Source organism: Salvelinus namaycush, chromosome 10 (genome assembly GCF_016432855.1).
Source record: "Salvelinus namaycush isolate Seneca chromosome 10, SaNama_1.0, whole genome shotgun sequence".
Taxonomy (NCBI): domain Eukaryota; kingdom Metazoa; phylum Chordata; class Actinopteri; order Salmoniformes; family Salmonidae; genus Salvelinus; species Salvelinus namaycush.
In genome coordinates this window covers 20,050,385-20,074,182 of record NC_052316.1, presented here as the reverse complement: position 1 = coordinate 20,074,182, position 23,798 = coordinate 20,050,385, and the positions used below count along the sequence as shown (strand labels likewise).

At 43.5% G+C, this 23,798-nt stretch overlaps 1 protein-coding gene across 2 annotated transcripts; it reads right to left on the bottom strand.

Annotated features, from left to right (window-relative positions):
- Positions 1 to 6,395: 6,395 nt before the first annotated feature.
- Positions 6,396 to 23,467, bottom strand: mknk2b (MAPK interacting serine/threonine kinase 2b). Of its 2 annotated transcripts, none has more exons than XM_039002474.1 (14): positions 23,346 to 23,467; positions 22,576 to 22,783; positions 22,027 to 22,114; positions 21,759 to 21,878; positions 21,556 to 21,653; positions 19,081 to 19,160; positions 18,800 to 18,873; positions 18,503 to 18,607; positions 18,058 to 18,113; positions 17,730 to 17,825; positions 11,120 to 11,314; positions 10,723 to 10,887; positions 10,571 to 10,611; positions 6,396 to 10,425 (listed from the first exon to the last, which is right to left on the bottom strand). In XM_039002474.1, the coding sequence occupies exons 2-14, from the start codon at positions 22,624 to 22,626 to the stop codon at positions 10,152 to 10,154; spliced, it is 1,443 nt and encodes a 480-aa protein (XP_038858402.1). In that variant the 5' UTR covers positions 22,627 to 22,783; positions 23,346 to 23,467; the 3' UTR covers positions 6,396 to 10,151. The 2 variants fall into 2 exon arrangements, with proteins under 2 accessions (XP_038858402.1, XP_038858403.1); XM_039002475.1 differs by having other exon boundaries at positions 21,759 to 21,860.
- Positions 23,468 to 23,798: the final 331 nt, after the last annotated feature.

Below are 23,798 nucleotides of genomic sequence, written 5' to 3'. Positions count from 1 at the left end.
TTCCTCTAGGATTTTGCCTGTACTTAGCTCCATTTCATTTATTTTTCATCCTGAAAATGTCCTCAGTCCTTAACAGTTACAAGCATACCCATAACATGATGCAGCCACCACGATGCTTGAATATATGGAGAGTGGTACTCAGTGTTGTGTGTTGTAATGTTTTGTTTTTGCCCAAAGCATAACACTTTGCATTCAGGACAAAAAGGGAATTGCTTGGCCACATTTTTTGCAGTATTACTTTAGTGCCTTGTTGCAAACAGGATGCGTGTTTTGGAAAAAGAATATTCTGCATTGTAGAGTAACTACAATGTTGTTGACCCATCCTCAGTTTTTTCCTATCACAGTCATTCAACTCTGTAATTGGCCTCATGGTGAAATCCCTGAGCGGTTTCCTTCCTCTTCGGCAACTGAGTTAGGAAGGACGCTTTTATCTTTGTAGTGACTGGGTGTATTGACACACCATCCAAAGTGTAAATACACTGAACAAAAATATAAACGCAACATGCAACAATTTCAAAGATTTTACTGAGTTACAGTTCGTATGAAGAAATCAGTCAATTTAAATAAATTCAAGGGCGCAGCCATAGGTGAGCCTGGGAGGGTATAGGCCCACCCACTTGAGAGCCAGGCCCAGCCAATCAAACTGAGTTTTTCCCACGAAAGGGATTTATTACAGACAGAAATCTGATCTGCGGTTGTGAGGCCGGTTGGACATACTGCAAAATTCTCTAAAACAACATTGGAGGCGGTTTATAGTAGAGAAATTAACATAAAATTATCTGGCAGCAGCTCTGGTGGACATTCCTGCTGTCAGCATGCCAACTGAACGCTACCTCAATACTTGAAACATCTGTGGCATTGTGTTGTGTGACAAAACTGCACATTTTAGAGTGGCCTTTTATTGTCTCCAGCACCCGTGTGTTGTCTCCAGCACCAAGGTGCACCCGTGTAATGGTCATGCTGTCTAATCAGCTTCTTGATATGCCACATGTCAGATGGATAGATTATCTTGGCAAAGGAGAAATCCTCACTAACAGGGATGTAAACAAATTTGTGCACAAAATTTGTGACAAATAAGCTTTTTTGTGCGCATGGACATTATCTGGGATTTTTTGTTTCAGCTCATGAAACATGGGACCAACACTTTACATGTTGCGTTCATATTTTTGTACAGTATAATAACTTCACCATTCTCAAAGGTGTAACGGCAGCCTTCCTCCTCTTCGTCTGAAGAGGAGGTGTAGCAGGGATCGGACCAAGACGCAGCGTAGTTCGTGTTCAACATGTTTAATAAAAGACGATAAACGTGAACACTACACAAATACAAAATAACAAACGTGGCAAAACCGAAACAGTCCTATCTGGTGCAGAGAACACAAAGACAGAAGACAACCACCCACAAACCCCAACACAAAACAAGCTACCTAAATATGGTTCCCAATCAGAGACAATGACTAACACCTGCCTCTGATTGAGAACCATATCAGGCCATACATAGAAACGGACAAACTAGACACACAACATAGAATGCCCACTCAGCTCACGTCCTGACCAACACTAAAACAAAGAAAACACAAAAGAACTATGGTCAGAACGTGACAAAAGGGATATTTAATGTCTGCTTTTTAATTTATTTACCCATCTACTAATAGGTGCCCTTTGTTGCGAGGCATTGGAATACCTCCCTGGTCTTTGTGGTTGAATCTGTTTTTGAAATTCAGGGACTGTACAGTCGTGGGCAAAAGTTTTGAGAATGACACAAATATTAATTTTCACAAAGTCTGCTGCCTCAGTTTGTATGATGGCAATTTGCATATACTCCAGAATGTTATGAAGAGTGATCAGATGAATTGCAATTAATTGCAAAGTCGCTCTTTGCCATGCAAATGAACTGAATCCCTAAAAAACATTTCCACTGCATTTCATCCCTGCCACAAAAGGACCAGCTGACATCATGTCAGTGATTCTCTCGTTAATACAGGTGTGAGTGTTGAAGAGGAAGCTGGAGATCACTCTGTCATGCTGATTGAGTTCGAATAACAGACTGGAAGCTTCAAAAGGAGGGTGGTGCTTGTTCATTGTTCTTCCTCTGTCAACCGTGGTTTCCTGCAAGGAAACACGTGCCGTCATCATTGCTTTGCACAAAAAGGGCTTCACAGGCAAGGATATTGCTCCCAGTAAGATTGCACATAAATCAACCATTTATCGGATCATCAAGAACTTCAAGGAGAGTGGTTCAATTGTTGTGAAGAAGGCTTCAGGGCGCCCAAGAAAGTCCAGCAAGCGCCAGGACCGTCTCCTAAAGTTGATTCAGCTGCGGGATCGGGGCACCACCAGTACAGAGCTTGCTCAAGAATGGCAGCAGGCAGGTGTGAGTGCATCTGCACGCACAGTGAGGCAAAGACTTTTGGAGGATAGCCTGGTGTCAAGAAGGACAGCAAAGAACCCACTTCTCTCCAGGAATAACATCAGGGACAGACTGATATTCTGCAAAAGGTACAGGGATTGGACTGCTGAGGACTGGGGTACTGGAGTCATTTGGAGTCATTTTCTCTGATGAATCCCCTTTCTGATTGTTTGGGGCATCCGGAAAAAAGCTTGTCCGGAGAAGACAAGGTGTGTCATGCCAACAGTAAAGCATCCTGAGACCATTCATGTGTGGGGTTGCTTCTCAGCCAAGAGAGTGGGCTCACTCACAATTTTGCCTAAGAACACAGCCATGAATAAAGAATGGTACCAACACATCCTCCGAGAGCAAATTCTCCCAACCATCCAGGAACAGTTTGGTGACGAACAATGCCTTTTCCAGCATGATGGAGAACCTTTCCAAAAGGCAAAAGTGATAACTAAGTGGCTCGGGGAACAAAACATCGATAGATTGGGTCCATGGCCAGGAAACTCCCCAGACCTTAATCCCATTGAGACCTTGTGGTCAAACCTCAAGAGGCGGGTGGAATATCAAAACCCCACAAATTCTGACAAACTCCAAGCATTGATTATGCAAGAAGGGGCTGCCATCAGTCAGGATGTGGCCCAGAAGTTAATTGACGGTATGCCAGGGCAGATTGCAGAGGTCTTGAAAAAGAAGGGTCAACACTGCAAATATTGACTCTTTGCATCAACTTCATGTAATTGTCAATAAAAGCTTTTGACACTTATGAAAAGCTTGTAATTATACTTCAGTATTCCATAGTAACATCTGGCAAAAATATCTAAAGACACTGACGCAGCAGACTTTGTGAAAATAAATATTTGTGTAATTCTCAAAACTTTTGGCCACGACTGTACAGTATATACAGTTGCCGTCGGAAGTGTACATACACCTTAGCCAAATACATTTAAACTCAGTTTTTCACAATTCCTGACATTTAATCCAAGTAAAAATTCCCTGTGTTAGGTCAGCTAGGCCCACCACTTTATTTTCAGAATGTGAAATGTCAGATTAATAGTAGAGAGAATGATTTATTTCAGCTTTTATTTCTTTCATCACATTCCCAGTGGGTCAGAAGTTTACATACACTCAATTAGTATTTGGTAGCATTGCCTTTAAATTGTTTAACTTGGGTCAAACATTTCAGGTAGCCTTCCACAAGCTTCCCACAATAAGTTGGGTGAATTTTGGCCCATTCCTCCCGACAGAGCTGGTGTAAATGAGTCAGGTTTGTAGGCTTCCTTGCTCGTACACGCTTGTTCAGTTCTACCCACAAATTTTCTATGGGATTGAGGTCAGGGCTTTGTGATGGCCACTCCAATACCTTGACTTTGTTGTCCTTAAGCCATTTTGCCACAACTTTGGAAGTATGCTTGGGGTCATTGTTCATTTGGAAGACCCATTTGCGAACAAGCTTTAACTTCCTGACTGATGTCTTGAGATGTTGCATAATTTTCCAGCCTCATGATGCCATCTATTTTGCGAAGTGCACCAGACCCTCCTGCAGCAAAGAACCCCCACAACATGATGCTGCCACCCCCGTGCTTCACGGTTGGGATGGTATTCTCCAGCTTGCAAGCCTCCCCCTTTTTCCTCCAAACATAACGATGGTCATTAATAATGGCCAAACAGTTCTATTTTTGTTTCATCAGACCAGAGGACATTTCTCCAAAAACGTACGATCTTTGTTCACATGTGCAGTTACAAACCGTAGTCTGGCATTTTTATGGCGGTTTTGAAGCAGTGGCTTCTTCCTTGCTGAGTGGCCTTTCAGGTTATGTCGATATAGGACTCGTTTTACTGTGGATATAGATACTTTTGTACCTGTTTCCTCCAGCATCTTCACAAGGTCCTTTGTTGTTGTTCTGGGATTGATTTGCACTTTTTGCACCAAAGTACGTTCATCTCTAGGAGACAGAGCGCGTCTCCTTCCTGAGCGGTATGGCGGCTGCGTGGTCCCATGATGTTTATACTTGCGTACTATTGTTTGTACAGATGATCTTGGTACCTTCAGGCATTTGGAAATTGCTCTCAAGGATGAACCAGACTTGTGGAGGTCTACAACTTTTTTCTGAGGTCTTGGCTGATTTCTTTTGATTTTCCCATGATGTCAAGCAAAGAGGCACTGTTTCAAGGTAGACCTTGAAATACATCCACAGGTACACCTCCAATTGACTCAAATTATGTCAATTAGCCTATCAGAAGCTTCTAAAGCCACAACATAATTTTCTGGAATTTTCCAAGCTGTTTAAAGGCACAGTCAACTTAGTGTATGTAAACTTCTGACCCACTGGAATTGTGATACAGTGAATTATAAGTGAAATAATCTGTCTGTAAACAATTGTTGGAAAAAATTACTTGTGTCATGCACAAAGTCGATGTCCTAACCGACTTGACAAAATTCCAGTTTATTAACAAGAAATTTGTGGATTGGTTGAAAGACGAGTTTTAATGACTCCAACCTAAGTGTATGTAAACTTCCGACTTCAACTGTATATGAAAGTAGGTGGAAAGCCCTTGGAATTAGTGTATTCGGCTATTTCAGACACACGTTGCTGACAGGGGTATAAAATCGAGCACACAGCCATGCAATCTCCATAGACAAACACTGGCAGTAGAATGGCCTTACTGAAGAGCTCAGTAACTTTCAACAAGGCACCATCATAGGATGCTACCTTTCCAACAAGTCAGTTCGTCAAATTTCTGCACTGCTAGAGCTGCCCCAGTGAACTGTAAGTGCTGCTACTGTGAAGTGGACACATCTAGAAGCAACAACAGCTCAGTCACAAAGTTGTAGGCCACACGAGCTCACAGAACGGGACCACTAAGTGCTGAGGCACATAAAAATCTTCTGTCCTCGGTTGCAACACTCACTACCGAGTTCCAAACTGCCTCTGGAAGCATTGTCAGCACAAGAGCTGTTCGTCGGGAGCTTAATGAAATGGGTTTCCATAGCTGAGCAGCCGCACACAAGCCTAAGATTACCATGCGCAATGCCAAGTGTTGGCTGGAGTGGTGTAAAGCTCGCCGCCATTGGACTCTGGAGCAGTGGAAACAAGTTCTCTGGAGTGATGAATCACGCGTCAACATCTAGCAGTCCAACGGACAAATCTGGGTTTGGCGGATGCCAGGAGAACGCTACATACTCGAATGCATAGTATGAACTGTAAAGTTTGGTGGAGGATGAATAATGGTCTGGGGCTGGTTTTCATGGGTCGGGCTAGACCCCTTAGTTCCAGTTAAGGGAAATGTTAACGCTACAGCATACAATGACATTCTAGACAATTCTGTGCTTCCAACATTGTGGCAACAGTTTGGGGAAGGCCCTTTCCTGTTTCAGCATGACAATGCCCCTGTGTGCAGAAAGCGAGGTCCATACAGATATGGTTCGTCAAGATCGGTGTGGAAGAACTTGACTGGCCTGCACAGAGCCGACCTCAACCCCATCAAACACCTTTGGGATGAATTGAAACGCGGACTGCTCGACCTCAGTAATGCTCTTATGGCTAAATGGAAGTAAGTCCCCGCATCTAGTGGAAAACCTTCCAAGAAGACTAGAGGCCGTTATAGCAAAGGGGCGGGACCAACTCCTTATTAATGCCCATGATTTCAGAATGAGATGTTCTACAAGGTGTCCACATTCACAACCAAAAGAATGTGTGGGGTACAGAGATGAGGTAGTCATTGAAAAAACATGTTAAACACTATTAGTGCACATTTTCTCTTGAACCTATTTAAGCTTGCCATAACAAAGGAGTTGAATACTTGACTCACGACTAACTTTTCATTTTAAATTAAAAACATAATTCCACTTTGACATTATGGGGTATTGTGTGTGGGCCAGTGAATTCACTCTCCTATTTAATACATTTTAAAATTCAGGCTCTAACAAACATTTTGACAAACTCAAGGGGTGTGCATTTTCTGAAGGCATTAAGTATTCTTAACCGAAGAAAAAAATAACAATTGTTCAAAGCATTTTTATTGTATCTTTAGAAAAACAAAATTCTGCAACAGTCAAATGTTGCTTTATGTGAACTGCAAAATCAGTCACATGGTACAGTAAAGTGCTTATTTAAAATCAATGTTTGTCTCTGATGTAATATGTACTTTCCAACATTTTTCCCCATCAATATTTTTGGGCTGGGAGAGGTTAAAAACAAGTATCAACAACACTCAAGAGAAGCCTCAAGGCTTGAGGATATCATAACCACATGGTAGAAAAACAAGTCTACATGTTACCTCCCTCAAACTCAACTACTTATAAAAATGTCAATGTTAAAATGCATTGCCAGTGGGCTACATTCAAATTGTGGGGAAGTGGATTATGACTGTCCAGTTGACTTAATAAAAAGGTCTTACAAAAAGCTAAAAAAATAATTAAAAGAGGCTAGGGATAGCTTGTATTCATTCTCTCCAAATAAAAAGGCAGTCCAAAACTACTGCATTGGGTAAAAGTAGAAATGATTATGACTAATGTAACTCATACCTTAATTATATCTTAGAGTACTACCAAAGTCTTGATGCATTTCTGAGAATCCCAACCCTAACGAAACGTAGAGAAACATGTTTGATACTTTTTTTTTTTTTTTTAAGTAGAAACTAAATTGAATATGTATTTTCAAAACCCTAAAGACCACCTTACTTAGCTTAATGCTTTTGTTCAGATTCTTGATAGCAAGGTAGTTTCACAAACAAAGAAAACAGCTGCATATACAAATTCAAGTAAGTCTTACTATAAGACATAAAACCCCACAAAGATGCATTGGTAGGTTTCTTTAAAAGATTACAATCAGTGTCCTATTATCAGCATAATGGGCCATATGACGTCAAGGGAGTCATTTTTATTTATCCACCCCCCCAGAGTACCACACTGCGGTGCTGGCAACACCACATAGACATTCATGAGTTCAGGAGTTTTACTCCTTGAGAATGTGTGCTCGTGTCAAAAGACCCCAGGTCAAAACACTTGTTTTCATGACTTTTACCCTCTTTGGCAAATGGCTACAGTGTCTTGAGACCATCACCGTAAAATAATTGTTCAAATTTCAGAAAGAGCCTAACTTGTTTCCAAACAGATAGTTACCAACACTTTTCACATACAAAACAGTAAAAGCCTTCACTGGGCATTCATTATTTTGCTCCAGATACAAATAATAAATGTTTCATTAAAAAAAAAATCTTGATAACTTTCCCCATCCCACATCCTCTCGTACATTCAACACTTAAAAAATAATCTTCGAATATAAAAACATCCGGTGTTCCACCTGAACGCCACATGCAGGTCGACATAAAAAACTAAAATATCAGTGGCACATTTAAACATTGACATGGAGTGAAACATTATATAAAGTAAACTTTTTTTTTAAATAACTGATTATTTACAGCTACATGGCCTCAGAATACTTTTTTTCTTCGGAATGCTTTTCCATTTTGTATTTTTTTCCCCCAATAGTCTCCTTCACCATGTTTTATGCAAAGTTATGATGCAGTTTAGAATCATTCTGAGAGGGTGTGTCACATAAAGGACAGTATCAGGTTACCCCCTTAACGGAAAAGCCTGATTGGATTTGAAACCTGATCTCAGAACAAATACAATAGGTAAGTCACAGCGGCCAAAATGTGCTTTTCTAACCCTGCTATGCTTGACAGGTTATGACAGCCATGGCATAAAATCACTTCACACTAACCAGCAGTCAAATTACTTAAGATGTATTAGATGTGAACAGCTAAATGGTCTGATGACAACAACTTAGTACACAACTCGGCATGGGGAAACAAATTTGCCATTTTTAAGCAAGGGTAGCGTCAGGCAAACCCCTTCGATATGTCAGCGGGGTATACATCTAAGCTGGATCAAGGAGTTAGCCAGCTAATGTGCCTAAATGTTCAGAAATGACTTTTTTTAAAGAGAAGCTTGAAATGGGAAGTCTAATTAGCTAGGTTTCCATCCAATTGGCGACAGATTTTCATGTAAATATTCTGAAACTTTGCAGAAAAACAAATACGTGCATTTTCCCAGAGATGGGTTTCCATCAAGTTGACCTGTTGAGGATAAAAATGCTGTACGTGATGACGTAATGCACATAAAAATAACTTTTGCGGTTAAATTCCCATGTACCAAATACAAGTTTCCCTCGCATTTGCAACTGATGGTTTTGTCAACAAAATAAAAATGGTGTTGTATTGCAAATATGCCCACTGGTCTTGGTACATGTGCTCTAGTCAACAGCTTGCAGATAGAGTCCTTGTAGGATAGCCTACATGAGATTATGGACAAAATAGCAAGATGTGTCAAAAAGCAGCCAAGCACGATCATGTTTCCAGAATAAGACCCTCGATATTTATTGGAAAGGAGCAGACACTGCATGATCTTTCTCCACCTTGTGAAGTTAATCATAACTTATGTCATCTGTAGCCTAATAAACGGCATTCTTTGATCAGTCGTAGTGGGCGGACCACAACATATCGCATGACTCCAAGCTTACTACAATATGTTATATCAATATTTGCGCATAAAAAGGCATTTGCGTTGCCATCTCCTCACATAATTAATTGTACTGACAAATCTCACCTTGTCTATCATATTTTGTTTAAACATTTGTTAAAGTTCACCGACAAATTTGCCGTTTCCGTCAGGCCTGCCGTGACATTATCAGACATGCCATTTAAAAATCGCATAAAAAGTTGATGGAAACATGGTTAGTGACTAAACCAAAAAACATTATGTTTAGCTTATTTAATGAACAAGAAATCAAGTTATGGTTTTTAATCCAAGTTAGCTGGATAATTTATTTATCCTGCCTTGTAGTATACCTGTCTGGTATCAAATTAGTCACATGCACCAAGAACTTTTGGTTGGTGCATAAAGCCTCTCTTGCGGAGGCAGGCGACACTAATGTAATTCAACCCCTATTGCGTTGTAGAAATTCAGGAGGAATGAATGTTGAATGATACATGGCCAGTGCTAGTTTGGCATAGTTCATTTCATCTATGAAACTGAATTGGTAGACATTGCAGCGTAATAAGGGCTGGTTATAGATACATTCTCTGGTACGAGAGGCTCAAGTGCACAGCCACAAGGTTTTGTACTGTGGGCTTAAAATCTACAGAGGAGGCTCAGTTGAAGAGGAATTTATCCATTAAGATAAAGCAAAATAATCTGAAAGCTTTGAAAGTCCCAGCCAAACAATGGACTAAACCAGGACCAAACAGCATCCGCTTCCAGCATTCTAAACTTTTCACTGAATCCCTCCACAACATCTTGGCTATTGCATAAGCATGTATGTATCTGCTGCATTCATGCATACAGGCAAAGAGAACATTCCAGGTAAACTTAAGTCACAGTTGATCTAGTTATAACGTGAAAGCAGCACAACAGGTAGTCCTTTGGTGTCTGAGCTTGGTTCAAACGTTCTGCCTTAGACTTCACAAAATAAAAACAGAGCTTGAAGATCCGTCCCATCCCATCGACCTCCCAGTCCCTAGCAGACCCAGCAGCCTGGATGTGCATGTGTATGCATGCCCTGGCTGATGTGCTTTATAAGTGCTGCTGTGGGGCAGAAGGCAGTTAGGAAACAGACAGCAGGCATGGTAGCAGTCTCCTGTTAAAGATGGGGACATGCCTGCAGTCAGTGTGGCTGAAGAGCTGCGGTCAGGTAGAGGCCAGGCTGAGCGGTCGTCTAGAGATCTGAGTTGGGGGGTGGGCAAAGGTGGTGGTTTAGGCACATGATGACGTGATGACGAGGGGGGTGAGGAGCTGACTGAGCTCGGAGGCAGAGACGGGTCCAGTCTTCAAGAGGCTGCCCCTCTGCCTGCGCTTGGCCAGCTTTGAGTTGGATGGAGGGGAGAGGCGCATGGAGGTGGAGCTGGCTGTGATGACCATGGGAGCCTCGTCAAGCTGCTGCTGCTCCTCCATCACAGCCTGCTCAGCCAATTGCCGGTTCATGGCCACCGCCTTGCCAGCAAAGAACGTCAGGTCCTTGGCACTGTTTCTGATAGGATGAGACCAAATATAGACATTAACAACGCAGAAGGTGACACTCCATTTTCAATAGTTGAAAAATAGTTGAAGTGATCAGGATACACTACACAAAACATACCCCCTATCCCTCAAGAACTCTGAAAAGATGAACTCACCTTTGATGTAGGATGGATGTTGGCAGAGTGTCAGAGAAGCCCTAAAAAATAAAATAAAGCAGAAGGACCCATTTTAGACAAAAACAACCCCCACCCATTCTACCCACTGAAATGTGTGTCAAGGAGTGGGCGGGAGAGCGCACGAGACTCACCCCCTGCACCCATGGGTGCTGCAGAACCTGGCCGGCACTCAGGCGGTTCTTGGCGTCCCGAACTAGCAGTTTGGAGATCAGGTCTTTGGCACTTGAGGAGATGTGAGCCCAGTCCTTCTCAGGAAACTCATACTTCCCTTCCTGGATACTCTCGAACAACGTGTTCTGGAGAAGAAATAAGTGCTTTCTTTACCGTCACATAGTAAGGAACGTACAGCTTGAATTTCACAATTGTGTGCAAGCCACAGGTGTCCTATAAATGTACACATGCATCTAGGACTACTATACTCCCTACTAAACAAACAGAATACAGTTTCAGGAGCACACATGATAAAGGGAGAGAAAGCTAGAGCGAGAATCTGATGCAGCCGGAGGTGGTCTTTGCTTCCTTCCTTACCTGGCATGTGTGGCACGGTTCTCCCAAATCCCAGCCACAGTCACTGCCGCAGCGGCCCACAAAGGGCGGGTAGCCGCTCAGCAGGATGTAGAGGATGACCCCCAGGCTCCACAGGTCACAGCGCTTGTCATAGTTGGTGGCCTCCTCACTGAAGGCCTCCACCACCTCAGGGGCCATGTACTCTGCTGAGCCACACTGCAGGAAACAGACAGATGGCAGGGTTAGTTAGCGCTGGGCTGGGAACAGTCAACTCCCACCTGAGGCTATTGCTGCAGCTATATAAAAACAGCTGAATGTAATGTGTGTACAACAGTGAATAGGAAAAACAAGTCTATGCTGGCCAACGTCCCTGAACAAAACATTTCTGCCTGCTCTATTCAGCTGATGCCTCATGTGCCTCTGCACAGAAGAATAAGCCTGTATGAAAGTCACATGGTAGACAGCAACTCTGGGCTAAACTAAAGCAGTACAGATGGGCTCAAGGGGGGGGGGGGGGGGGGGGGAATTATCCACACTGATGGATTTCTTTAAGTCCCCCTGCTTTCCAAAACATCTCTGCAGAAAATGTAATGAGGCATGAAGAACATTATGTGCTGGGAGGTGAGGGCAGTCGGCAGGGATGAGTGGGGCCTGATCTTAGCACTTGGCTCAAAGCCCACGGTGGACCGACTGATCAGGCTACAGGCTCAGCGTGACTGTGGGATGTGAAACTAGGCCAAACACTGAGCTAGGAAAAGAGGATTGTCGGTGGGTCAGTCTAAGAAAGCCTAGCACAGTTGCATAACTCCGTCAAACAAACACCCAATGGTGTTTTAATACTTTGAGCAGGGATGAAGGAATGCGTGGGTCGCTAGTTCAGCAGGACAGGAGAACAAAGCAATTCCTTAGGAGTTGGCTGCCCTCAGTGCCCTGCTCAGATTTAATGAGCTTCTCTTCTGTTTACTTTCAGAGAAACTGAACAACCTCTTGGCAAATAATACATCTGACTTCCATGTCAAGCGAGCAGTGTGTTAAGAAGCAGTGCGGCTCGGCGGGTCATGTTTCGGAGGATGCATGTCTCGACCTTCACCTCTCCAGAGACTGTTGAAGCGATGAGACAATTGGATATCACAAAAATGCAGTACAAATTACAATAAACAACAATGATGATGATTCCTCAATCTGTGGGGTTAGATTGACCAGACCACATAAACTAAACCCAGAGCTCGGGTCAGGAGAGGTATCAAGGACACCCTTTCAACACTCCTGATTGGCTAGCTAGCTTTATCATGAATGGTGCTCTGGTTGAAGGAGATACCAAGATAACCTCTGGTAAACCAAACATTCATAAAACCCAAACAATGTGAGCCTGCTGCAACACCATGGCTCTGAACAGCTGTTTTCATGGGGGGGGGGGGGGGGGGGGGGTTAAAGCTGACACAGGGGTGTATGTTTACTCAAAAATAGCATTCCTCTATCCGAGGAGAGGCCGGAGTGGTCTGTTTGCACACAGCTAGCCTCTATTGTGAGCCCTGGTCCAGCTGTCACCCCAGCTCTGTCCCACTGCACCTTATGGAATGTAAATTCACAGTGCAGGACTCAGAGCAGACAAAGCCTAGTCTGTTGGCCAGCGAGCCCCAACCCCTGCACAGCTGGTTGCCTTCCTTAACAACATTCCCAGATTCAGGTCAAATCCAACCCTCATGGAAAAACCAGGAGAAACCGCCACACTGCCAGCTAAAACACAACAGCATCATGGAAAAATATATATTTCTGTCCACCAAGGTGCTTTAGAGGAGTAATGGGATTATGATCATCAAGAGTACTCATGTTTCAGAGCTCCCTTCAAAAACATGGCTAAGCCCAGCAGCCAGAGATAGGATGGCTAGACTATGACTACTCAAGGCACTGATAAGGGTGTGGGGCAGCTAAAGGGGGTAAGATGAGAGCTCAACTGATACCTGTACAGCAGCAGATTTGACTTTCTAGAGTAGCTAAACATAACCATGCTGGTGCAATACTGCTGAAGACTTGCATCAGTCAATACTGCTGAAGACTTGCATCAGTCTCAAACCATCCTGCTGTGACACAGATAGTGGTTAATCAGCTGACGTCTGTAGATTTGTTGGTTAACTCAACCTGGGACTTTCCTAACAATGTGGCCAGCCAGCCCATACAGTCATGTGACAACACAGCTGTTGTTTGAGGACAGCTTACAGAAAGAGGAGGAGTTGGTCTTTCATCAGCTACACCAGAGTGCCTGACAAACCTCTAACAACTTCTGTGAATTCCCCTTAAGGTGCAGCACAGGCCTGTATGTACTGCTACACAGCCCCATGCCGATCCGTTTTCACCACTAAGTTCTCAGGAAACCACAAACATGATTCTCAGAAAAGAGACCAGCTATTCCCAACCTCTACAAGTACAGTAAACAAAATTGTCTTAGTGTGCCTTTTATCAAATTCAAATTTACTCAAGCACATGAACAATCTGTAAATACTATGAAACTATATATTGGAGAACAACATGGCCTAAGTGCAGACATGTAGGTAAAGGGGGGGATTGAGGGTGGAGGAAATGAAAATCAGATTGCCCCTGATGAGGCGAAAGAAAAACAAGGGTGAGCTTATGAGCAGCTCTGTGCACACACGTCACCCCCCCCCCCCCCACTCCCCCTGGCTCAACCAATCAAAGCACAGTTGCTAGGTACAAGGGCAAGACTCAATTTCTATAGAACAAGCTTCAGACATGGGGCTTTTGTTTCATGAATACAAAGAGAAATGCAGGCTTGCACAAATGTGGTGAGAGGAAGTGGGTGGCAACTACAGTGAGAAGAGACCAGAGGGTGGGTGGCAATGTTATTTCTGTTTCTGCATGTTACAGCTCAAGTGATACCAGAGAAATGCAGCAGAGGCTCAGTGAAGGGAGACATTGTTTCATTCCAATTACCATTCCAAGGAAAATAAGGTTCTCATTCAGCCACTTCCACATACCATAGTTTAGCCTCGCTGTCTGTGCAATCTGTTCCCTGTAGCCTTAATCCTACAAGGATATTACATCTAGTTCTTTCCACAGGAATGACAAAATACCTTTATTCAAAAAAAGTCTGACCTGACCCAGGGCAATCTCTTAGATAAAGACCAGGCTCTTGTTGAAACCAGAGGGGGATGCAGGCAAGGTGAGGGAGAGAGCAGAGACCCAACATCATAGAGGAGGAGACCACTCAGCACTCACGCCACCTAGTCGGTCTCCAACATGGGCCAAATGTGCGAGTGTGACCCACCCCACCACAGACTAAACCCGTGAGACCCCTGGCTCCACAACTATTCTACCAAGAGGCCAGGGCAGAGTTGGCCCACCAACAGGCTGCTAAAGCTAGGTCAGGTTCCAATGCAAAATCCACCACCCCCTACATTTCTCCACATTCCCCCTCTTGCTAGCCTGGACGGGCTATCAGCTTCACCTGCTAACACCCATCTCCCTTCCTCTGACAACTATGGGAGGGGCAAATAATGAGATGGGTTCCCTTTACATTTGAATCATTCCAATAACTGCCATTCCGGGTTCAAAATAGTTATTTTTGACAAAACATGGGGTTAAACCATCATAAACCCATGCGCCTCACCATTTCCACTGATAAGTATAAGGATGTGGACATTAGACTTTTGGGAATTCGAATGGAGCTGACAGGGGCAATTCAGATATCTAAGCCTAGGAGCTGCCAGATAGGAGAGCGCACCGGGGGGGGGGGGGGGGATTGACTCAGGCTGTGTGTGTACCAATCCCCAGGTGACACCACTGGGGAGCGGCATCGTAAAAACACCCTGCATATTATCTACCTGCCTCAGGGAAACAGCCAGCGGCAGGGCATGTGACCGATTAACTGGGGCTTTGTGCCACGTCCTATAAATCACATCTGCCTTCTAGGGACACGCACCGTTCCCCGATTCAAATGTTTAAGATATGACTGCATCGGTTCGCGAACCCCAAACCGATCCAAATGTAACATGCACCAGTCAAAAAACAAAGATTAAAATGCTACGAATTGCTGATTCATTCCAATTACCTTTCTACCTTCCAAAAATACCTAATATTTAGTGACAACTGATGCGTCCTCTCCTTCAGTGTCGAACTAAGCATGTAACTGATGAGCTACAAGTCACTTTTCATGCCGAACAACCCTAGGGAATTTCAGTAGTCTAGTCAGAGTGCCCAGCTTTGCACGCTGACCACGGAGTTAGGCGCCGGAAACAACTACCAGAGACCACTCATCTGGCTATACCTGCTGAAGGGGGCTTACAATAGATTGTTCAGGTTCCCCCATCAGCAATAGTTTTGCTTTAAGCAATCAGTGTATATAGTCATTTCTAGATATGAAATTATCAAATTTTCGTTGTATAACAAGGAATCACTTTTGCGAGGTGCACTGCATGGCCAACGCTGGTGGAGAAAGGAAGCGAGACAAACTTTGAACCAGTCAAAACCATTCGATTTTGAGATAGGGTGAAATCCAAAGTTGTGCTACACACCACCGTTCAAAAGTTTGGGGTCACTTAGAAATGTCCTTGTTTTCCATGAAAACATACATGAAATGAGTTGCGAAATGAATAGAAAACATAGTCAAGACGATGACAAGGTTATAAATGATGATTTAATTTAAATAATTGTGCTTCAAACTTTGTTTTAGTCAAAAGAAAATCCTCAATTTGCAGCAATTACAGCCTTGAAGACCTTTGGCATTCTAGTTGTCAATTTGAGGTAATCTGAAGAAATTTCACCCCATGCTTCCTGAAACACCTCCCACAAGTTGGATTGGCACTTCTTACGTACCTTACGGTCAAGCTGCTCCCACAACAGCTCAATAGGGTTGAGACCGGTGACTGTGCTGGCCACTCCATTATAGACAGAATACCAGCTGACTGCTTCTTCCCTAAATAGTTCTTGCATAGTTTGGAGCTGTGGTTTGGGTCATTGTCCTGTTTTAGGAGGAAATTGGCTCCAATTAAGCGCCGTCCACAGGGTATGGCGTTGCAAAATGGAGTGAGACTTCCTTCTTCAAGATCCCTTTTACACTGTACAAATTTCCCACTTTACCACCACCAAAGCACCCCCAGACCATTGCATTGCCTCCACCATGCTTGACAGATGGCGTCAAGCACTCCTCCAGCATCTTTTCTGCGTCTCACGAATGTTCCTCTTTATGATCCGAACACCTCAAACTTACATTTGTCTGTCCATAATACTTTTTTCAATCTTCCTCTGACCAGTGTGTTCTTTTGCCCATCTTAATCTTTTCTTTTTATTGGCCAGTGAGATATGGCTTTTTTCTTTGCAACTATGCCTAGAAGGCCAGCATCCCAAAGTCGCCTGTTCACTGTTGACGTTGAGACTGGTGTTTTGCAGGTACTATTTAAAGAAGCTGCCAGTTGAGTACTTGTAAGGCATCTGTTTCTCAAACTTGACACTCTAAGGTACTTGTCCTCTTGCTCAGTTGTGCACTGGGGCCTCCCACTCCTCTTTCTATTCTGGTTAGAGCCAGTTTTCGCTGTTCTGTGAAGGGAGTAGTACACAGCGTTGTACTCGATCTTCAGTTTCTTGGCAATTTCTCACATGCAATAGCCTTCATTTCTCAGAACAAGAATAGACTGACGAGTTTCAGAAGAAAGGTCTTTGTTTCTGGCCATTTTGAGTCTGTAATCAAACCCACAAAAGCTGATTCTCCAGATACTCAACTAGTCTAAAGCAGGACAGTTTTCAGCTGCGCTAACATAATTCTAAAGATCAATTAGCCTTTTAAAATTAGAAACCCCGGATTAGCTAACAACGTGCCATTGGAACACAGGAGTGACGGTTGCTGATAATGGGCCTCTGGAATATCTACATAGGCGTACATTTAAAAAAAATCTGCCGTTTCCAGCTACAATAGTAATTTACAACATTAACAATGTATGTCTTATCAATTTTAAAATGGTCAAAAATTTTGCTTTTCTTTCAAAAACAAGGACATATTTAAGAGATCAAACTTTTGAATGGTAGTGTATATTCATTGGCTATGTCATAGCTGAATTTGTAAATATCGATACATTACTAGCTCAAACACTTAATCTGCAAAAATGACAAGTTAGAGAGTGATTGTAATTTCACAACCAAGGCGGGGGGGACAAAAGCATAGGCTACATTGCGACCCCCCCCCAATTTGATAGTGATAGTGTGGTGGTAGATGCCTAGTCTCCCTTATGGCTCAGATGCCTTCAGCATATACACCATAGATATACATAATTTACACCCACACAAGTCCGCACAGACAGATCCAGCTCATGAGCTCCATCAACAGCAGAATGTAGCACAGAAAATGAATACGTTTATGCAACAAATGTCAGTAAATCGCATCCAATCGTTCTCTAGTCAAACCAAAATGCACCGAATCTTTTCAGACTAAAATGTACCGTTTTGGAGCTCATGTATTTAGATACGTATCGAATCATCTTGAAAGGGAATGATGCAGATCCCTACTGCCTTCCATAAAATGTATGTTTCCCTCCCATACCATTTCCACAAGACTATTTATACATGCAGTCAAAATGAATCAAGGTGAACTGGACTGGCACAACAGTGTAGTAGACTGACTGACCGGAGTGAGGAGCTCTGGGGTGGAGATGGGTGAGCTGTCGCTGTTCAGCTTGATCCCACTGCCCAGGTCAAAGTCACAGATCTTCACAGGAGAGATCTACAGAGGAAGGGAGAAAGGCACGTTTTAGATGTTACAAAATCATCCTTTCTTCTGATGCCGCTCAAGAGATTAGTGACCAAAGTTCAGGGTGTTGGTTGTTGTTTATGCCTTTCATTGGGTATGATAGCACTTTAGGAAGGCGACTTACTGGCAATCATACTTAACTTCAGATTAGCGTGCCCTTGTGCCAGTGACTAAAGATATCAGACACCCAGCAATGGAAACATACCTTGTCCACGTGCTCACACAAGATGTTTTCCGGCTTCAGATCTCTATGTGCCATTCCTTAAAAAAAAAAAAAAAAAAAAAAATTGTCATTCTAAGGTATGGTGAATTAAACAGTACTGGTGGGTTATATGTTGGCATGTGTCAAATGACCAGTATGGGCCACTGCTAGGGATCACAGGGGGCCTATGGCTGAGCTTTCACCCAACAGCCCAGGTGTGGAAGCAACACGCGAGACCTTAAGCCCATGTATTATACCCAGGAGTACAGTGGGTCGAGCCTTCCAACCATCTGCTGAAACCAGATCAGATAGTTGCAGTGCAAAGCCCTCGTGAGACACGCCAGCCCATCTCCAGGCCCTTCCCAGTACCAATGTGAAACCCAATCCTCCCCCTTGGCCTGGCAGGCAGGCCCGGGGCTGTGGCTCGACCCTGCTGGAGGACGCTTACCTTTGTTATGCAGGAAATCCAGAGCGCTGGCGATGTCCTGCACCACAATGCAGGCTTCCTGCTCGCTAAAGTGTTGTCTCCTGTGGATGTGAGCCAGGACCGAACCTGCGGGTCAACAAGACTTATTACTCTGCGCCCTTACATTGTCTTGTTTAAAAAGTGTCTGTATTAAGCTACACCGACCAATTCAATGAGACGCATGCAAGAGGAAATAGTGTATTTTACTAAAGCATTACATTAGCCCCTGAGACTGGTGGTGAGTGTTCAGAGCATTTAAGCCTGGTTGGAAGCACTCACCTCCTCTTAACATTTCAAACACCAAGTAAAACTTGTCTTCCTCCTCAAAGAACTCCACCAGCTCCAGGATGTTTCTGCAGTGAAGGAAACAGGACACGGTAATTTTTTTGGTCACACGATTATAACCATTACTAAAAAATATATCATTCTGGAAACATTTGTATTGAATAACTAGAAAAACTTGTCTCAGAGCATTACTCATTTAGTGGTACACTGCTTTCTACAACAACAAAAAGTGTCAAAAGTCAGCCATGTGGTTGGCATATAGGCAGTAATCTTACCTGTGACCCTGGCACTGGTACAGCATCTCCACCTCCCTGAAGACACGACTGCGGCTGTGACCTGGTCTCTTCTCAATGATCTGGAGTGGAGGAGTCTGGGTTAGGGGATAGGCTTCCAACCACCATGTATGTATCATACTGTGCCCTTAGCCCCACTTCCCCCTCACCACTTTAGGCACAGCTAGGATGAAGGGTTAACCTAATTCTGAGGTTGCCTAGTGCCTACCCACCCAGACAGCCAATAGGTTAAGAATCACAGCACCACACCTCTAAATATAGTATAAGTGTGTAACCTATATTGCAAAAAGGGGCAAAGGGTTCATCCCAGCCATCACAGGCAGCCAGTTCCCAGTTTCGTCAACAACAGAGTGGAGACTAAATTTAGCTGTAGTACTGTTGTGGGCTGCTGCCTGGCAGTCCAGCTTGTTGCAAAGCCAAAAGAGACTGCTGACACTAAAAGCAAATACCAAAATTTTCCAGCTGCCCCCTCTTCTCATTGTCTGAGGGTGTACGTGACGCTCTTCCTGCTAGCTGGATTAGAGCTGCATTGAAACCCACCGGGCCAGAGCACAATGTTTCTAGGATTAGAGGCCTGTGTTGACCAAAGCTTTCTCCTGAACACAACTTCCAATGAGTAGCCTCCAAGTAGCAGACACTAGTATTAATTAACTGATAATGGGAGAATTGATAGATGGCTAAATGAATAGCCAACGCATGAGGGTGAGCCTCTTATCCCTATGGAGGGCTGTGGGGGTTTTACTGTCAGAGAGTCACCCAGCAGGAGATATACATCCCTGCAGCCTGGCTTCAGGATGGCCTCATTGAGTCATACTGCAGGTCTGTAAATAAACCCAGACATGTGAATTCCCAGGCAGCCGAGGAGCACTCAGTATGCTGGGCCCCAGGATGAAGCTAGCCAGGCAGGAAAGAAGGCAAGCAGATAGAAGACCGGCCCCTTCAGTTTGTTTTCCTGCAGCTCTGGCTTTTGTTCTAGTGTTGCAACACTAGAGTCCCCGCCCCCCCGTCCAGACGTTGGGAGGGGGAGGAATAGTTGACGAGGACATCTGGTGTGGGCAGTCTGAGACCCCTCCAAGCCCCAACTGACCTTCAGACACGGGTTCTCCCACATCCCACCCCCTAGAACCCCTCTTAAATGAACAACTATTACTAGAAAGATTTGAGGGGAACAAAGATCATTAATATACTGGATGCAAAAGTAATGTTTGTCTTACAGCATCCAAAGAATCCATACAAAATGTGGAACAAACTAAATCTTACAACACTATTGCAAAAATTAAAAATATACCAAATTGAATTTCACAACATTTCCCTCAAGGCAAAAGGAGGGCGAATGAGTCACAGGAATCCAAAAACTGTTTTTCAAACCACACCCCATTTTGTAGGGGGGGAAAAAACAGTGCTGCTAGAGGAACAAAAAAATGATAAATAAAGTGAACACGCCAGGTCATAACCCTTACCCAGGTTTATGCGGGAAATGGCGCCGACAGAGAGGGCTGCCTCGCTTCTAGTTCTACAAGCATTTCGCTACACCCGCAATAACATCTGCTAAACACGTGTATGTGACCAATAAAATTTGATTTTATGTTTTGGCACTGCTGCCAGCACACACACCTCCCGCCACTAAGAGCCTGGCTGACGAATGAGAGCAAAGAGAGGGGGTGGAAGCAGCCTTTGGCTGGCTCTTATTGAATGGCAGAGCCAGAAAAACACAGTAAGGGGGTGTTTGTGATAGCAGTAGCTAGGTACCCAGTGCCCATTAAAACTACAGCAGCTTCAAAACACTGACAGAGCCTCAAACATCTGTTAAACAGAACAAAAATGATAAAGCCTGTCTTGAAATGTCCCAAACAAGGTTACAAGAGTACAGTCCACAAATGTAGATGCCAGAGCAGACTGGGTCAAAGAGGGGCAGCAGGTAGCCTAGTAGTTAGAGTGTTGGGCCAGTAAGCGAAAGGTTGCTAGATCAAATCCCCAAGCTAACAAGATACAAATCTGTCGTTCTGCCCCTGATCAAGGCAGTTAACCCACTGTTCCTAGGCCGTCATTGTAAATAAGAATCTGTTCTTCACTCACTTGCCTAGTTAAATAAAGGTTACCTAAAAATAACAAATCATTAAATGAAGGGGCTATATTTCCTGAGCAATGCCTTCATGTGCACAATTCACAGCTTGTGGCTAATGATCAATGTAACATTCCTATATTGCGCGCAAGCCAAGGCCCAAACAGCAAAGTAGTGAGACGATAACAGTCACAGGCCCATGTCAGGAGTGACGCACACTTCAGACACTACCCTCTGAAGTTGGCAATATCCTGGGAAAGCCTTCAATAACCTTTCCTATAAAAATGGGTACGTTCCCAAATTCTATACAAACCATTCATTACAATAACAGTCAGGCACTCAATGATATTGGGGTTTCTTTTCAAAGAACTTGTGCAGCATGAGAAACATCTTACCTTCACAGCATATTCTTTATTGGTGATGAGGTTGATGCAAGTCTGGACTCTTGCATATGCCCCCTCTCCAAGAACCTCTGCCTGCAGCCTGTAGACATCTAGTAGGACACATGTACAAAAAATTCGAACTGTAAAAAAATTGCTGTATTTTGTACTATAAACTACAGAATCTGTCCTTTACATGAGATAAGACATTTACTCACCCTCAAATCGGCCAGAGAAGCTGTCAGTTGCCCTGCAACGCTTTTTCTTCTTATTTCTCTTCTTGGCATCAGGGATGTCAATAGGTTGGCTGGAGGGAATATCTACAAAATCACAAAAATCTGTAAGAATAATATAGAATTACAGCGTGCTACTTAACATAGGAAATGGTACTACAGAGTTTGTGTCCAAGGATACCGTTATTGACCTATTGGAGTAAGATGAGAACTTCAGAGGTATGGGTTCAGTACAACAAAGGAATGCACTTACCATGTCTATTCGACGACTCAAAATTGAAGTCGGAATCAAGGAGGGATCCATTTTCTGTGAATTCATCATTCTCAAAGGGATTTTGGCCCTAGATGAGCAGAACAAACCGGTGAATTTAAACTAAAAGTTAAGCCTTGTTCAAAATGACCCACACAATTTATGGTAAAATTAGCAACCTATTTGCTACAGTGGCCATGGTCTCAGCCATCACAATATTGAATCAAGCTTCAAGAATTTCACAGCTGATACTGTATCCAGTGTACAATTCTGTGCACTTGTACCCAGGCTTCATATATACAATAACAACTGAACCAATCTGTGCTGTTGTGCCATTTAAAAACATTGTCCAAGTAGGCCAGTTTAACAGTCTCCCTCTAACTCACTTTGTCATTATTCATATCTGCATGTGTGAACTGTAAACATTGGTAGCAAGGACACATGTTTGTCACCCAAGTGTGAAGACAGATGTAGTTAAATATAGCAAGATGGAGTCTGGTCTCACTTTTCCCATCTTGTAACCAATGCAATCTAATAGAAACACTTATTCACCTTGAAAGAGCTATGGAATCCAGTGACTTCGCTGATCATATTTTGCACCATTTTGCTTTGATTATGAGGGACTGATGGCGACTGCAGCGTTTATGTGGTATCAAATTATACTCTCCCAAAACAAAATGTTTATTTTAGAGAGAATGCAGCAAATTATCGCTGTGCTGTCTGGTCAAGATGATGCTGTGCTTTCAACCAGACCGGAGCACTGTGGGGAGAAAAAAAATATATATACACATTACACAACAATCGGGAATATTTGACAACAATAGCCTAGTTTGGCCTATCAAGCTAGACATGGGGTGAAACATTGGAAAAATATTTCGTTACTTTCACGAGTAGCTGTAATATTACATAAAAAAATAGTTCACCCAATTTACATAACGCAGCTAGACCTGTTGTCTGTTGTCAAAACACATTTACTGAACCCACACTGCGCTAGTAGAAGCAAACACTGTCCGTGAGAACACTGCACAGCAACATGCATTTGCAGCTAACTAATCAACTAGCTAGCTAGTTAGTTAATCAATCGCATCAATATCCTGAAATGAATTACCAACGGAGTCAACCGACTAAACAAGCTAAGCGTGAAGAAATATGGAAATGGCATTTTAAATCAATGAATCGATTTGGCTAGCCAGATAGCTAGTTAACTGTTAGTTACTTATGCTGACGCGCTGTCAACCATCGACAAAGCATTACTTTCGATAAACTCCGAGTAGAAAGGACGTCATGCCAAAGTAACTATCGACAAACTACTTTTAATTTACCCCGTTTTCGATTTTCACAGCTCCAGTGTTAAAGCCGTTATTTGACCCACTGCTTTCATCAAAACTGCAGAGATGGTCGAGGGGAAGCCAGATCGTGAGTATGTGGAAAATGGAACGAAGTGCATCCCGACAAGGCTTTTTAATCTCACGACTGTTTCCGCCCACTTCTCGGTTCATCCAGCCCCTTCGGCTACTCGCACCCAAAACACAACAACAGACTGTTGGTTCATCACATGGGCTGGGATTAGGAATTACGTGTGTTCTCGTCGAGTGGCGCAGCACTGCATCTCAGTGTAAGAGGCGTCACGACAGTCCCTGGTTCGAATCCAGAGTGTATCACATCCGGCCGTGATTGGGAGTCCCATAGGTTTGGCTGGGGTAGGCCATCACTGTGAATAAGAATTTGATTTGCCTAGTTAAATAAATAATAGTTCTGATTCCATTTCAGCCAAT